This window comes from Triticum aestivum, chromosome 3D, assembly GCF_018294505.1.
Source record: "Triticum aestivum cultivar Chinese Spring chromosome 3D, IWGSC CS RefSeq v2.1, whole genome shotgun sequence".
NCBI classification, from domain to species: Eukaryota; Viridiplantae; Streptophyta; class Magnoliopsida; order Poales; family Poaceae; genus Triticum; species Triticum aestivum.
The window spans coordinates 31,810,386-31,825,135 of NC_057802.1; the positions used below are offsets into that span (position 1 = coordinate 31,810,386).

General features: G+C 47.3%; 1 protein-coding gene and 1 long non-coding RNA gene across 2 annotated transcripts; one reads left to right on the forward strand and one right to left on the reverse strand.

Moving 5' to 3' along the window:
- Positions 1-466: 466 nt before the first annotated feature.
- On the forward strand, positions 467-5,084 carry LOC123077126 (uncharacterized). The gene is made up of 4 exons (XR_006436429.1): positions 467-1,016; positions 1,490-4,545; positions 4,647-4,708; positions 4,865-5,084. It is a non-coding gene; the product is annotated as an uncharacterized lncRNA (long non-coding RNA).
- Positions 4,954-8,937, reverse strand: LOC123077125 (factor of DNA methylation 1). The gene is made up of 7 exons (XM_044499342.1): positions 8,371-8,937; positions 8,131-8,282; positions 6,782-6,868; positions 6,178-6,285; positions 5,793-6,074; positions 5,454-5,669; positions 4,954-5,363 (listed from the first exon to the last, which is right to left on the reverse strand). The coding sequence occupies exons 1-7, from the start codon at positions 8,891-8,893 to the stop codon at positions 5,088-5,090; spliced, it is 1,644 nt and encodes a 547-aa protein (XP_044355277.1). The 5' UTR covers positions 8,894-8,937; the 3' UTR covers positions 4,954-5,087.
- Between the last annotated feature and the right edge of the window lie 5,813 nt (positions 8,938-14,750).

Sequence of the window (14,750 nt, forward strand, 5' to 3'; positions counted from 1 at the left end):
GTCGTCGCTGGAATACTCAGAGCTCGAGTAGCCGTCGCCGCCCTCGATTGGAGATCTCCCCTTGATTCCTCCTATCGCGCCGTTGCCGAAGAGGGGAATGTCCGTCGCCATCGCCGTAGAGACGCGCGAGGGAGCTAGGGTTCGTCGACGAACAGAGGAAGAGAAGAAAGGAGAGGGAGAGACAGAGCACGGGCCGGTCCGGTTCGAGTCGGACCGCACGTATCGAGCGAGCGGGCGGGTGCCGATTCGCCAGCGTGGCAGCTGACGCGCGGGCCCGGGCGGTCAGTTCCAGCGTCAATACGTAGAAATACGAAGATTAGCTCGATTTGCAACGTTTTGACCCAAACGTAGTACTGACACGTAAAAGTTTTTAAAAGTGGTACCAATTCGCCACCACCGCCCCCAAATGTGGTACTATCGCGTAATTATCTCAAGGATTCGAGCCGTGGCAGCGGGGTGAGCGCAGGCGTACGAGCCGTGGCGCCTGGTGGGTAGGGCCTGGCACCCACTCAGAGGACGCGGAGAGCCCCGACCGGGGCGGCCGGCGACGGCGCATCTGGATCTGGATCGGAGCAGCGGGCGCGAGGCGCGCGACGGTGCTAGGTGGCAGGATGCGAGGGGGGCGAGGACAGATGGCTTGAATGGTGGAGAGCGTCGCGCGAGTGGGTGCCATGGTCACTCACTGACGGAGAACCACGAAACTTTCAGCCCAAACCTGAGCACCGATCCCCTTTTCTCTACCTCCGGCGCCCAAGTTCGCTGCCGCCTCCGCCATCTTCTCGCGCCGCCGGCCACCTACTCGAGCTCCTCTGCCGGTCCTCCGGCGCCGTCTGGTCAAACCAGCCAATTACTTTCCCTCTCCCTTGGGTTTGTCCCATTTGACATCTTATTAAACAGTGACGGGTTGACTGAGATCTGAATGCGGCGATCGGCTGATCACTGGAGCAATCTGCTTCTTCGAGATGATTGCTTTGGCTCTTGAGTTTCATTTCTTGCTCAAGGATTGGCTTTGAAAGGTAAGATCTGTGCTGTATTCCAGATCATGAATCTCTGTTTCCATGATAGTACCACACATGAACATGTTTCCATGAATAGTAGCGCCTTACTACTGATTTTGTAAACGAATGGCAAAAGACACAGTTTCTACTAAGTCAAAGTAGCAAAACAAGCAGTGTAGCTCATCATCCACATGGACATGCATTATGCATGGTCTACTGACCTTCTTAGCTATTCCAGTCTCCAGCACGTAGGACTCAGGTAAATCATGTACCGAAATCATGCTGGGCTGAAGGCCGAAATCCTTAAGACCCCACTAAAGTCATTATTGGTACTATTAACTTAGCTGCAGTAGACTATCTTATTAAAAAATTAAAATTAAACGGCAAACAGATGACGTTATCTCTGAATTTCTGTTACATGGATATGAATTTGTTGAACACTGTCTATGTTTTTAACCATCCTAACATACATGTCGTCCATTCATTGTCAGCCTGCAAGTTTGCTACACTTCCCAAGGAATCACTGTATTTTTGGTGGATCAACCTCATCAAGTTTGGCTGATGGCAGCCATACTGGGTTCCCTTGTTGGATCATGTGCCAATTTTTTTTTTTGAAAGATCCGGGGTCACTGGCTTCATTGATTTAGGAGAAAGCAGCGGGAAATACATGATTGATCAAGTGATCATGGTTTACAAGAACTGGGAAGATCTAACTAACCAAACTAAAGAAAGCAAGGAGTTTTATCTCGCTACATCTTCCCCGAACGGGGGCTGAAGGCATCGTGCTCCTGCAAGCCGCCAGAGCTCCAGCGTGCCCCTGATGGCTCGCTGAACATCCTCCGTCTGTGGCATTTTTCCTCTGAAGACGCATGCGTTCCTCTCTTTCCAAAGCTCCCAGGTGATCAGCAGCAACATTGTCCTGAAACCCTTTCTGCAGCTTTGAGGCGTCAGGGCGGTAAGCCGTTCCCAGTGCCTGAGAGAGCTGTGGCTCGCTTCCCGCTTCTCCTTTAGCGCTGCACAGCCAACTCTTGAAGACGCCATCTGCCAGACTGATCGGGCGAAAGGGCAGTCCCAGAAAAGGTGTGTGGAACTCTCCAAATTTCTGTTGCAGCAGGTGCAGAAATACCCATTAGGCCATCCTCGACGTTGCAGACGATCGTTGCACCATAGCCTGTCCTTGAGGAGAAGCCAGGCGAAAATCTTCACTGTGCCTGGCGCCCAAGCCTTCCAGCATGCTGCTTTGATTCCCGAGGAAGAAACTTCATTGGTTTGAATATTGTACGCAGCTCTGGCCGAGTAAGAACCTCCTCCTCTTCCTGCGACCCAGCTGATCTTGTCCTCTTCGGAGGAAAGCACAATGCCTGCTCCCTGAATCTTCCTCCACATTTGTAAGAACTCAAGAGCAATCTCTGCTGTGTTTCCATGTCTAAGATCTCGCACCCATTTGTCCTCTGTCAACGCATCTTCCACCGTCCTGTTCTTCCTTCTTGAATGCTGAAACAGAGTTGGGAACTCACGGTGCAGCGTGGAAGACTCGATCCAGTTGCATGTCCAGAAGAGCGCAGATTTTCCGTTGCCCAACTGCACCGAGGTAGCAGATGCAAACAACTCACGGTCCTCATTGTCGCATGGGGCTGGAAAGCTCATCCATGGCCTCCGCGGCTGCTGCCAAGAGAGCCACAGCCAGCGCAGCCTGAGAGCTTTACTGAAGCGATGGAGGTCGAGCAAACCAAGCCCTCCCTTGGCCAGCGGTAGGCAAACTTTTCCCCAGGCCACCTTGCATTTGGCGCCGGTTATGTTTTCAACTTGAGCCCATAGAAATTGTCTCCGAGCTTAGTCCACCTCCTTTAGGATTTATTTCGGTTGCAAGAAGTTATTACAGAAGAGGCTGTTCTGATTCTAGGGGTAAAAGAAGACCTCAGAGAACTGCAGCGAATAATGATCCAAACACGATGCTTCCTTAATGATGCTGAGGCAAGGAGGACAGAAGAGACATCAGTTAACAATTGGCTTGGGGAGCTAAGAGATGCTATGTATTATGCTGATGATATTATTGACCTGGCAAGATCTGAAGGAGGCAAGCTACTAGTGGAACGTCCTTTATCATCAAGAAAGCCAACTAAATGTAGTGGTATTTCGTTTTCCACCTGCATTCCTGTTGTTCAGAAGCGTCATAAGATTGCTGTTTAAATCCGAGACTTCAATGCCGATCTTGAGAAGATTTCAAAGTCGGGTGAAAGATTTTTAAAGCATCAGAATATGCAACCTAAAGCAGAAGTTCGGACTCTGAAGCATATGGGAACTAGTCACCTTGTGGAGCCTAATCTTGTGGGAAAGCACACTTTACATGCTTGCAAAAGATTGGTTGAACGGATTTTTACACATAAGGAAGAGAAGGCATACAAGGTTGGTATTGTTGGAACAGGAGGGGTTGGGAAGACAACTCTAGCTCAAAAAATATATAATGCCGAAAACTTGAAAGAAGCCTTTAGCAACCAAGCATGGATTTGTGTTTCTCGGGATTACTCAGATATCACTCTTTTGAAAGAACTTCTTCGAAATTTTGGGGTACATCATGTGCAACCCGAATTTGTGGGTTGCAGGGGGGCTAGGGCTAATCCGAGGTCCATGGTGGCAGTTGCTTTCCCCAAGCTCGAAGTGCTTGTCATCAGGGATTTGCACAACTGGGAGGATTGGTCCTTAGTTGAAGATGCAACAGGAGCAGCAGCTACAGAAGGGGGTGAGGATGTAGATGCCGAGATGAGGATGGCGGCTCTCTGGCGCGGAGGCGCGGGTTGCTGCAGATTCGCGGCCAGGCGGGGTGTGCCAGCGCGGGGTGGCCGTGGTGAGCTTGTCGGTCCAGATCTGGATCAGGGGGCTCCTCCGGCATGCTGCACGGGGGCGACGCGTCCTGTCGGCGGCGGCTGGATCCCGGGGCGGCAGCCCTGGAAGGTGGCGGCGGGTGAAGCTTGGGCTTCCCGCGGCGGCATGACGTGGTGCAGTCCCTATCCAAGGCGGACCTGCATCGGGGATCTCGTGGTTTTGCCACAGATTGGTTCAGATCAGAGACGGTGATGAGCGTGCCGGATCCATCTCGGCGGCTCTCGCGGTTTGGCAAGGTGGAGTGGGAGCCCTCCTCCCAGGCTCCAGTGGTGGCGCATTCAGGCAGTGGCTGGTGCGCCGGGGCTCCTACGGTGGCACTGCTGTTGCGGTTGGTCGCCGGATCTAGGCGGCTAGATCTGGGGCTTTGAAGGCGGTCGAGACAGTGCACAAGTTATCAGGTGGATTTCTTAGGACGGATCGGGGTGAAAACTTGGTCTTCAGTCATTGGCCGGAGCCGGCGATGATGATGCCCTTATCATCGTTTCCTTCATGAAGGCATCATCAAGGTGAAGCTCCCAACCCCACGTGTACACGTGTCATCCGACCAGAAGTCATGAGTGACAAGAAGAAGTCGGCAAAGAAATGGCAAGAGAAGCTAGATAAGCAGTCAGAGAAATAAGAATAAATGAAAAGAAAGAGAGAAGCTGCATTTGTTCCACCAAAGGTCTGATTATTCTTTCGTGTGCATTTATTTATTAGTGGGCTTCTCTTTCTCTTGTAGAGTTATTAAATATTTTTCTCTTGTTATTTGTTTCACGAAAACAGTTGGTCTATCTGAATCTGCCAATGACAACAATGAGATTGCTGATATGACAAAATCCTTGAAGGTACACGTTGCTGTTATTGTTTCGCGCCTTACATATTTTGTTCATGCCTGTTCCTTTTAACTTGTTTGTAGTATGTCCGGGGTTTCCTTAGGGAGAGTGTTTTCTGTTGTTTCACTGTAATAGTATCACATCATTGTGATTGTTCTCTATTTGCAGAACAAGGCAAAGAAATTCAGAAAAAATGAAGCAGATGAAAATGTGAAAATCGAGTCATATGTTGCCAGCAACGAAGAAACACAATGATGTGCGAAAATAAGCGCAAATCATTAGCCAAGTAACAGCAACATGTCAGCAACTTGGATGATATCTCAAGTGTTTTAGTTAGTTGATTGAACTATTGTCGTTCCAGTTATACAACCAAACAGCTGTACCTACCCGGTTATATTGAATTTGAATATTTTTTTGTGGGAATCTTGAATTCCTGTCCTCGCAATCCTGGGTCCGCCACTGCCAGCTGCTCCAAAATGCAGGTGATCATCTCTGTCATCGTCGCCTTCCGCCCTTCGCGGAAGTTCCAGACCTCATTCATGATGCGCCGCTCGCGAGAACTATACTCGTTGAGCTCTCTCAGTCCATCCTTCACTGCATTGCAGATGCTGTCGCCGTAATCAGACCGCAGCTTGCTTAGTCTTGGATCATTGTCATCTATAACCTCCTGCAATTGTCCAAAAGCACCCAAGTGATTATTCACACAAAATTCAGAGAATGTAAGGTCATGAATGCTGTAGGGAAATTGGATAGACACCTTATCTTCTTCATCGACCTGAATTTTAGTAAACGGACGCCATGATGGCTTCTGTATTTTCTCCTGCCAATACGAGACCAACCTTGCAGCTTTTCCCTCTGGATCATTGTCCCTGTATTTCAAATTGCATACGGCGCGAAAAGGATTTTCATCAAGTTGGCCCATCCTTTTGATTCCAACAACGGCACCCCCACTAATCGGTATGTTCTCAAAACCCTGCACATTTAAACATTATCATCATCATTTCAATGATTAAAACCTCTAGCAACAATGTAACTCCTCCCAATGAGGAAAACAGAGCAACTAGAAATTTGAAAAACTATGGGTTTCTACTTTTACCTGAATCAACTCTTGGTGATTCTCTTGGAGCTCTTTGCTGTTGGCCTGCTCTCTTTTCAAGAGGTCTAGCAATGGAACTTTCATCCTTTTCCCTTCCTCATCCAGAATATTTCTCACATACGCCATTACTGCAAAAAGACGTTGATGGTCTTCCTCTGCGAGCATCTCCCCTGCTTGTAGTTTCATGTTCAGCTGCCGTGCGATGAGCACTAGGGCTTTATCCCTTTGCTCCAGTTGCCTCTCAAGTTGAATTAGCTTGGCATGAATAGCCTCCATCTCTTGCTACAAGGCGCGTATGAATATACATCGGTTGCTGCTTGATGGAGCTACTAAGAATTTGATGAAGATGAGCTTATCGATTGTCCTACGAAAGAGAAGAAGAAACCTTGTGGTTTTCATGCAGCATGAGAGCATGATCAGCCACCTTGCATTCTCCATCTCCCAACTCCGATGTGCTGACATCAAAAGCACCCTGTTTATGTGTAGGGGAGTTCTGCTAAGACCACAAAAAGGACATGAACATGGTCATATTGCGGTGGAGTGCTCAGTCTGTTAGTTATGAATGTAGCGATAATCTAGCTAAAAGAGCAAATATTTGTCTAGAGTTTCCACTGAAATTGTTTTAAACTGATGCTTCCTAATACTAATTTAGGGGGAATACTGCCTGGGTAGCATCTGGATTGAATGAGGGACTGACACTGAAGCTAACTCCCACCTACATGTTTTGGCTTCTAAAGCAGGGCAAGTACACTCTGATACTGCCTCTCTGAGCATATGTTGTCCATGATCAGTAAAAACAGAATTCAGCATTCGACATATCACGCTTTTTCAGTGCATATTCAGCATTACCATATGTAACTTTTTTTTATAACTGCAGACATCGGTGTTCATATTTTAAATGACACTCTAAAGTTGAGGTGAAAATTCAGTACTCTGAAAACTGAAAGTAAACATGTTACAGAGTTCAGATAAGAAATGCATGACCCTACCTTCTCCAGCTCATGCAGCCCCAGACCATGGTCAGCCAGCTTGCTCTCTCCACCTGCCATGTCCAGTGTGTTGACTTCCAAAGCACCCTAAAACAATAAAACAACGCAAGACTATGTCAAGTTGGAGAAAGCAAACCGGGTCATACTGTTAAGGAGTATTAATGTACAAACAATCTAGCTTTGTTGGTTATTACTGTTAAGGAGTATCACTGTACATCTAGCTAAAAAGAACAAACATTCGTGTGAATGTGTAGAATTTCCACTCAAATCTTCTCAACACGGCAGATTTGAGAAGACTACTAGCTGCAGCATACTCCCTCATTCAGGCAGTGGACAATTAATAAACAAAAAAACAAATCTTCAGTGTTGAGAAGGTTTGAGTTAAAAATTCTAGCATCAAACCTTTTTAGATGAATTCAACCATTAAACCTTTTAGATGAATTCAAAACCATTAAACCTTTTTAGATGAACTATGGTGGCCTGTAAGCAGGGGAGATGCTCTCTGTTATTGTTTCTCTGAGCATTTGCTGAATTGTGGTCCATGGTCAATACAATATTAAGTCGGCATACAGTTCCAATTTTTGGCTGAATTTTTTTAATTTCAAGCCCAGCCGGATTTGGAAATTCCACTTACTATCCGTGACTGTTCTTTTGTAACAGTCGATATCGGTGTTCTTCTCCAAAACGACACTATGAAGTTGAGGTGAAAATCCAACACCCTGAAAACTGAAAGCAAACTGACACTGATGCTAATTCTGTAGATGATTTGAATTTATGGTGTTTTTGCTCCCAGCTGCATATGTATACTGTGTTGTGTTGGTTGTAAGCTTCATTTTGATAACTATCAGTTCAATGAAAAAATTCGACATGCCGCTGTAATTTTTTGGCTATAAGCAATTCAGGGTAATTTGTAAAAATGCATTTCACGCCCTTTTCAGCCTGACTTGAGCATTCGACAATGTTATCTGTAACCCATTTATTTTATAACTGCTGCTGTTGGTGTTCATTTGCAAAACGACACTCTGAAAACCGAAAGTAAACTGACACTGATGCTAGTTCTAGATGATTTGAATTTATACTGTGTTTAGTTGCTTCATTTCAGTTCGCTCTCACAAGTTACTGTCTCTGTGGACTTATATGATGTCGATGCTCACTTCAGTAAAAAGAAATGCAATTCAGGCCTCACTCATCTGAGGCCTCGCATCCGACATTAGCATCCGTAACTTTTTGTTAGGTACTGATGCTGGTGTAAATTTGTAAAAAGACATTGTAGAGCTGAGTAAAAAAGTTCAGCACTCTGAATGTAAGCCAGCATTTCAGAGTTCAGGTAAGAAATGACAAGAGCCTACCTTCTCCAGCTCCTGCAATTCTGCAATCTTGTCCATCTTCCACTCGAGCTCTTTCGTCGTCGCGTCCAGTTCAGCTCTGAGCCTCTGATTCTGCTCCTCCAGATCCTCACAGTTCAACTGTGGTATGATCTCGTCAGATAGGATCCTTAGCTCTGGAAGGTAACAACACAACAATTAAGATTTGCCTAGATAATCAGATCATTATCGAGCTCAAAGCACGACCAATCTATGGAGTATTACCGGCGAGCTCGTCGATGAGGCAGCTAATGTCCTGCTCCGCCGCCCGCACCGCCGCGGCCGCCTCCTCGCACCTGGCCTCCAGGAGCCTCGCCCTCGCGTCGTACTCGTCGGCGATGGCTTCCTCGGCCCTCTTCACCGCGGCCGCGAGGAAACTCCCCGCGGCGTCATCCCCGCGCAGGTGGAGGAAGTGGTGGTGGAGCTCGGGCGGCACCGTTTCCTGGGCTGGCGCGGTGGCCGTGATGGAGGCCGGGTGCTGCTGGGTGTCGGAGGCCAGGGCGCTCTCGGTGGCGAGGTGGTGGTGCGCGTCGGATGCGAGGGCGCTCTCGGCGGCGGGGTGGTGCTGCGCGTCGGAGGCCAGGGCGCTCTCGGCGGCGGGGTGGTGCTGCGCGTCGGAGGCCAGGGCGCTCTCGACGGCGGGGTGGTGCTGCGCGTCAAAGGCGTGGTTGCTCATGGCGATGGCGTCGAGGACCTCGCCGGCGTCGGCGTCGGCGTCGGCCATGGGCACGTCGTCGTCGCTTGACATGCAAATGCAGAGAGTGGGTTTGCGTTGGGTAGGATGGGTTTGCACTTTCTGGAGTACTACAGCATACAGTACTAGTTCACTCGATGGTTTATTAAATTCAGCGCATTTCTTTTGCAAAGCTTTCTTTATCATACCATCTTCATGCACAAATATCTTCTCTAGAACTATTTTAAGCACTGTTGTTGTCACTTGTGGGAGTGTTCACCAAGTCATGTGCAATACTGATAGCACCTGTACGGTTGTACTGTCTGACAATAAGGGAGTCCGTGTAGTAGCAGACACACCAAAGTCCTCAAGTAACCATCGTAACCAGGTCACCTCAGTCGTCAGCATAACCATCGCTCGCAACTCAGCATCTGTGCTCGAGCGAGAAACTGCAGTATGTTTCTTTGTCTTCCAGGCAATGAGAGAGCCGCCAAGAAATATACAGTAAGCAGACAGCGAGCATCAATCAGAAGGATCGCTTGTTGGGGAACGCGGTAATTTCAAAAAAATTCCTACGATCACACAAGATCTATCTAGGTGATGCATAGCAACGAGAGGGGAGAGTGTTGTCTACGTATCCTCGTAGACCGAAAGCGGAAGCGTTACGACAACGCGGTTGATGTAGTCGTACGTCTTCACGATCTGACCGATCCTAGCACCGAAGGTACGGCACCTCCGCGATCTGCAAACGTTCAGCTCGGTGACGTCCCACGAACTCTAGATCCAGCTGAGGTCGAGGAGGAGTTTCGTCAGCACGACGGCGTGGTGACAGTGATGATGAAGTTACCGGCGCAGGGCTTCGCCTAAGCACTACGACAATATGATCGAGGTGGAAATCTGTGGAGGGGGCACCGCACACGGCTAAACAATCAACTTGTGTGTTCTAGAGTGCCCCCTGCCCCCGTATATAAAGGAGCAAGGGGGGAGGCCGGCCGGCCCCTGTAGGTGCGCCCCAAGAGGGGAGTCCTACTAGGACTACTAGTCCTAGTAGGATTCCACCAAGAAGGGAAGAGGGGGAAGGAAGGAGAGGGTGAGGGGGAAGGAAGCGGGTAAGCCAATGTAAAAGCTTTTTAAGTATATCTCAACTTGATATTGTGGCACATAGCTAGCTCGAATCCTTAATAGCCTATCCCAAGCATCTTTTAAAGTTTCATCAAGTAAATAACGAAAAATTTCGGAGTCATCTTCATCGAAATCATTGATAACTCTGGTAGGTCTTTCCATAACATCCTTATTTATGAGCTTGGAGAGGATAGAGGGACTATCCAAGGTACTAAAACCCTGGAAAGAACCCTTAGTTATTTTTGATTCGGCCATGGCAAAGGGAAGGCAAACGGTAAAGAGAGGGCAAATAAAATGGTAAGGATGAAGTGGGGGAGAGGAAGACGAGAAGCAAATGGCAAATAATGTAATGCGAGGGAGATGAGTTTGTGATGGGTACTTGGTATGTCTTGACTTGAGCGAAGACCTCCCCGACAACGGTGCCAGAAATCCTTCTTGCTACCTCTTGAGCACTGCATTGGTTTTCCCTTGAAGAGGAAAGGGCGATGCAGCAAAGTAGCGTAAGTATTTCCCTCAGTTTTTGAGAACCAAGGTATCAATCCAGTAGGAGGCTCCTCACAAGTCCCTCGTACCTACACAAACAAACAAGAACCTCGCAACCAACGCGATAAAGGGGTTTCAATCCCTTCACGGCCACTTGCGAAAGTGAGATCTGATAGAGATAATAAAATAACATAAATATTTTTGGTATTTTTATGATATAGATTGGAAAGTAAAGATTGCAAAATAAAGTAGATTGGAAACTTATATGATAAGATAGACCTGGGGGCCATAGGTTTCACTAGTGGCTTCTCTCAATATAGCATAAGTATTACGGTGGGTGAACAAATTACTGTCGAGCAATTGATAGAAAAGTGCATAGTTATGAGAATATCTAGGCATGATCATGTATATAGGCATCACGTCCGCAACAAGTAGACCGACTCCTGCCTGCATCTACTACTATTACTCCACAGATCGACTGCTATCCAGCATGCATATGCATCTAGAGTATTAAGTTCATAAGAACAGAGTAACGCATCAGGCAAGATGACATGATGTAGAAGGATAAACTCAAACAATATGATATAAACCCCATATTTTTATCCTCGATGGCAACAATACAATACGTGCCTTGCTGCCCCTGCTGTCACTGGGAAAGGACACCGCAAGATTGAACCCAAAGCTAAGCACTTCTCCCATTGCAATAAAGATCAATCTAGTAGGCCAAACCAAACTGATAATTCGAAGAGACTTCCAAAGATAACCAATCATACATAAAAGAATTCAGAGGAGATTCAAATATTTCTCATAGATAAACTTGATCATAAACCCACAATTCATCGGATCTCGACAAACACACCGCAAAAAGAGTTACATCGAATAGATCTCCAAGAGCCGGCCTCCCCCTTGCTTCTTTATATATGGGGGCAGGGGGCACCTCTACACACAATTGATATACGATATTTTAGCCGTGTGCGGTGCCCCCCGTCCACCATATTACACCTCGATAATATCGTTGCGGAGCTTAGGCGAAGCCCTGCGTCGGTAGAACATCATCATCGTCACCACGCCGTCGTGCTGACGAAACTCTCCCTCAACACTCGGCTGGATCGGAGTTCGAGGGACGTCATCGAGCTGAACGTGTGCTGAACTCGGAGGTGCCGTGCGTTCGGTACTTGATCGGTCGGATCGTGAAGACGTACGACTACATCAACCGCCTTGTGATAACGCTTCCGCTTTCGGTCTACGAGGGTACGTGGACAACACTCTCCCCTCTCGTTGCTATGCATCACCATGATCTTGCGTGAGCGTAGGAATTTTTTTGAAATTACTACGTTCCCCAACAGTCGCATGATACCGGCGAAAGTTGCACGGCATAATAGAGGCTAGCAAAGTGGAAGGATGAGTGTGCGTATGTCCATGGACTCACATTAGTCATAAAGAACTCATATACTTATTGCAAAAATCTACTTGCCCTCGAAGCAAAGTACTACTACGCATGCTCCTAGGGGAAGGGTTGGTAGGAGTTAACCATCGCGCGATCCCGACCTCCACTCATAAGGAAGACGATTAAAAGAGCATCTCATGCAACAAATTTGTCACACAACTTTTACCATACGTGCATGCTACGGGACTTGCCAACTTCAATACAAGTATTTCTCAATTTCATAATTACCCAACTAGCATGACTCTAACATTACCACCTTTATATCTCAAAACAATTATCAAGCATCAAATTGATCATAGTGTTTCATGCACTTTCTATGACAGTTTTTATTATACCCAACTTGGATGCTCATCATTCTAGGACCAAATTTATAACCATAGCAAATACCATGCTGTTCTAAAAGACTCTCGAAATAATATAAGTGAAGCATGAGAGATCAAAAATTTCTTCAAAATAAAGCCACCGCCGTGCTCTAGAAAATATAAGTGAAGCACATAGAGCAAAATTATCTAGCTCAAAAGATATAAGTGAAGCGCATAGAGTATTCTAATAAATTCTAAATCAAGTGGGTCTCTCCCAAAAGGTGTGTACAACAAGGATGATTGTGGTAAACTTAAAAGCAAAGACTAATATCATACAAGACGCTCCAAGCAAAACACATATCATGTGGTGAATAAAAATATAGCTCCAAGTAAAGTTACCGATAGACGAAGACGAAAGAGGGGATGCCTTCCGGGGCATCCCCAAGCTTAGGCTTTTGGTTATCCTTGAATATCTTGGGGTGCCATGGGAATCCCCAAGCTTAGGCTCTTGCCACTCCTTATTCCATAATCCATCAAATCTTTACCCAAAACGTGAAAACTTCACAACACAAAACTCAACAGAAATTCTCGTGAGCTCCGTTAGCGAAAGAAAAAAAAACACCACTTCAAGGTACTGTAATGAACTCATTCTTTATTTATATTGGTGTTAAACCTACTGTATTCCAACTTCTCTATGGTTTATAAACTATTTTACTAGCCATAGATTCATCAAAATAAGCAAACAACACACGAAAAACAGAATCTGTCAAAAACAGAACAGTCTGTAGTAATCTGTAACTAACGCAAACTTCTGGAACTCAAAAAATTCTACCAAAATAGGACATCCTAGGCAATTTGTTTATTGATCTACAGCAAAAAGAATCAATGCAAAAGCTGTTGGGGATCGTTGCAGAAATTAAAATTTTCTACGCATCACTAAGATCAATCTATGGAGTTTACTAGCAACGAGAGGGGAGTGCATCTTCATACCTTTGAAGATCGCGATGCGGAAGCGTTGCAAGAACGCGGTCGGTGGAGTCGTACACGAAGCGATTCAGATCGTGGCCGAATCCGATCTAAGCACCGAACAACGGTGCCTCCGCGTTCAACACACGTGCAGCCCGGTGACGTCTCCCGCGCCTTGATCCAGCAAGGGAGAGGGAGAGGTTGGGGAAGACTCCGTCCAGCAGCAGCACGACGGCGTGGTGGTGGTGGAGGAGCATGGCACTCCAGCAGGGCTTCGCCAAGCACTGCGAGAGACGAGGAGGGAGAGGGGTAGGGCTGCGCCAAGAGAGAGGGAGACTCGTGTCTCTGGCAGCCCCAAAACCCCCACTATATATAGGGGAAGGGGAGGGGGCGCCGGCCCCCTAGATCCATCTAGAGGGGGGGGGGGGGCGGGCCCTTGGGGGGGGGGCAGCGGCCCCCTTAGGGTTTCCAACTAGGGGGGGCACCCGCCCCCGAGGGGGCAGCGGCCCCGTAGGGTTTCCAACCCTAGGTGCCTTGGGCCCTTGGGGGGGGGGCGCACCAGCCCACTAAGGGGCTGGTTCCCACCCAACTACAGCCCATTAGGTCCTTCGGGGCAGGTGGACCTCCGGAACCCCTTCGGTGGTCCCGGTACAATACCGATAAACCCCGAAACATTTTCGGTGACTGAAACTGGACTTCCCATATATAAATCTTCACCTCCGGACCATTCTGGGACTCCTCGTGACGTCCGGGATCTCATCCGGGACTCCGAACAACATTCGGTAACCACGTACATCTATTCCCTATAACCCTAGCGTCATCGAACCTTAAGTGTGTAGACCCTACGTGTTTGGGAACTATGCAGACATGACCGAGACATCTCTCCGGCCAATAACCAACAGCGGGATCTGGATAACCATGTTGGCTCCCACATGTTCCACGATGATCTCATCGGATGAACCACGATGTCGGGGATTCAATCAATCCCGTATACAATTCCCTTTGTCAATCGGTATGTTACTTGCCCGAGATTCGATCGTCGGTATCCCAATACCTCGTTCAATCTCGTTAACGGCAAGTCACTTTACTCATTTCGTAATGCATGATCCCGTGACTAACTACTTAGTCACATTGAGCTCATTATGATGATGCATTACCGAGTGGGCCCAGAGATATCTCTCCGTCATACGGAGTGACAAATCCCAGTCTCGATTCGTGCCAACCCAACAGACACTTTCGGAGATACCTGTAGTGCACCTTTATAGCCACCCAGTTACGTTGTGACATTTGATACACCCAAAGCACTCCTACGGTATCCAGGAGTTGCACAATCTCATGGTCTAAGGAAATGATACTTGACATTAGAAAATCTCTTAGCAAACGAACTACACGATCTTGTGCTATGCTTAGGATTGGGTCTTGTCCATCACATCATTCTCCTAATGATGTGATCCCGTTATCAATGACATCCAATGTCCATGGTCAGGAAACCATAACCATCTATTGATCAACGAGCTAGTCAACTAGAGGCTCACTAGGGACATGTTGTGGTCTATGTATTCACACATGTATTACGGTTTCCAGTTAATACAATTATAGCATGAACAATAGA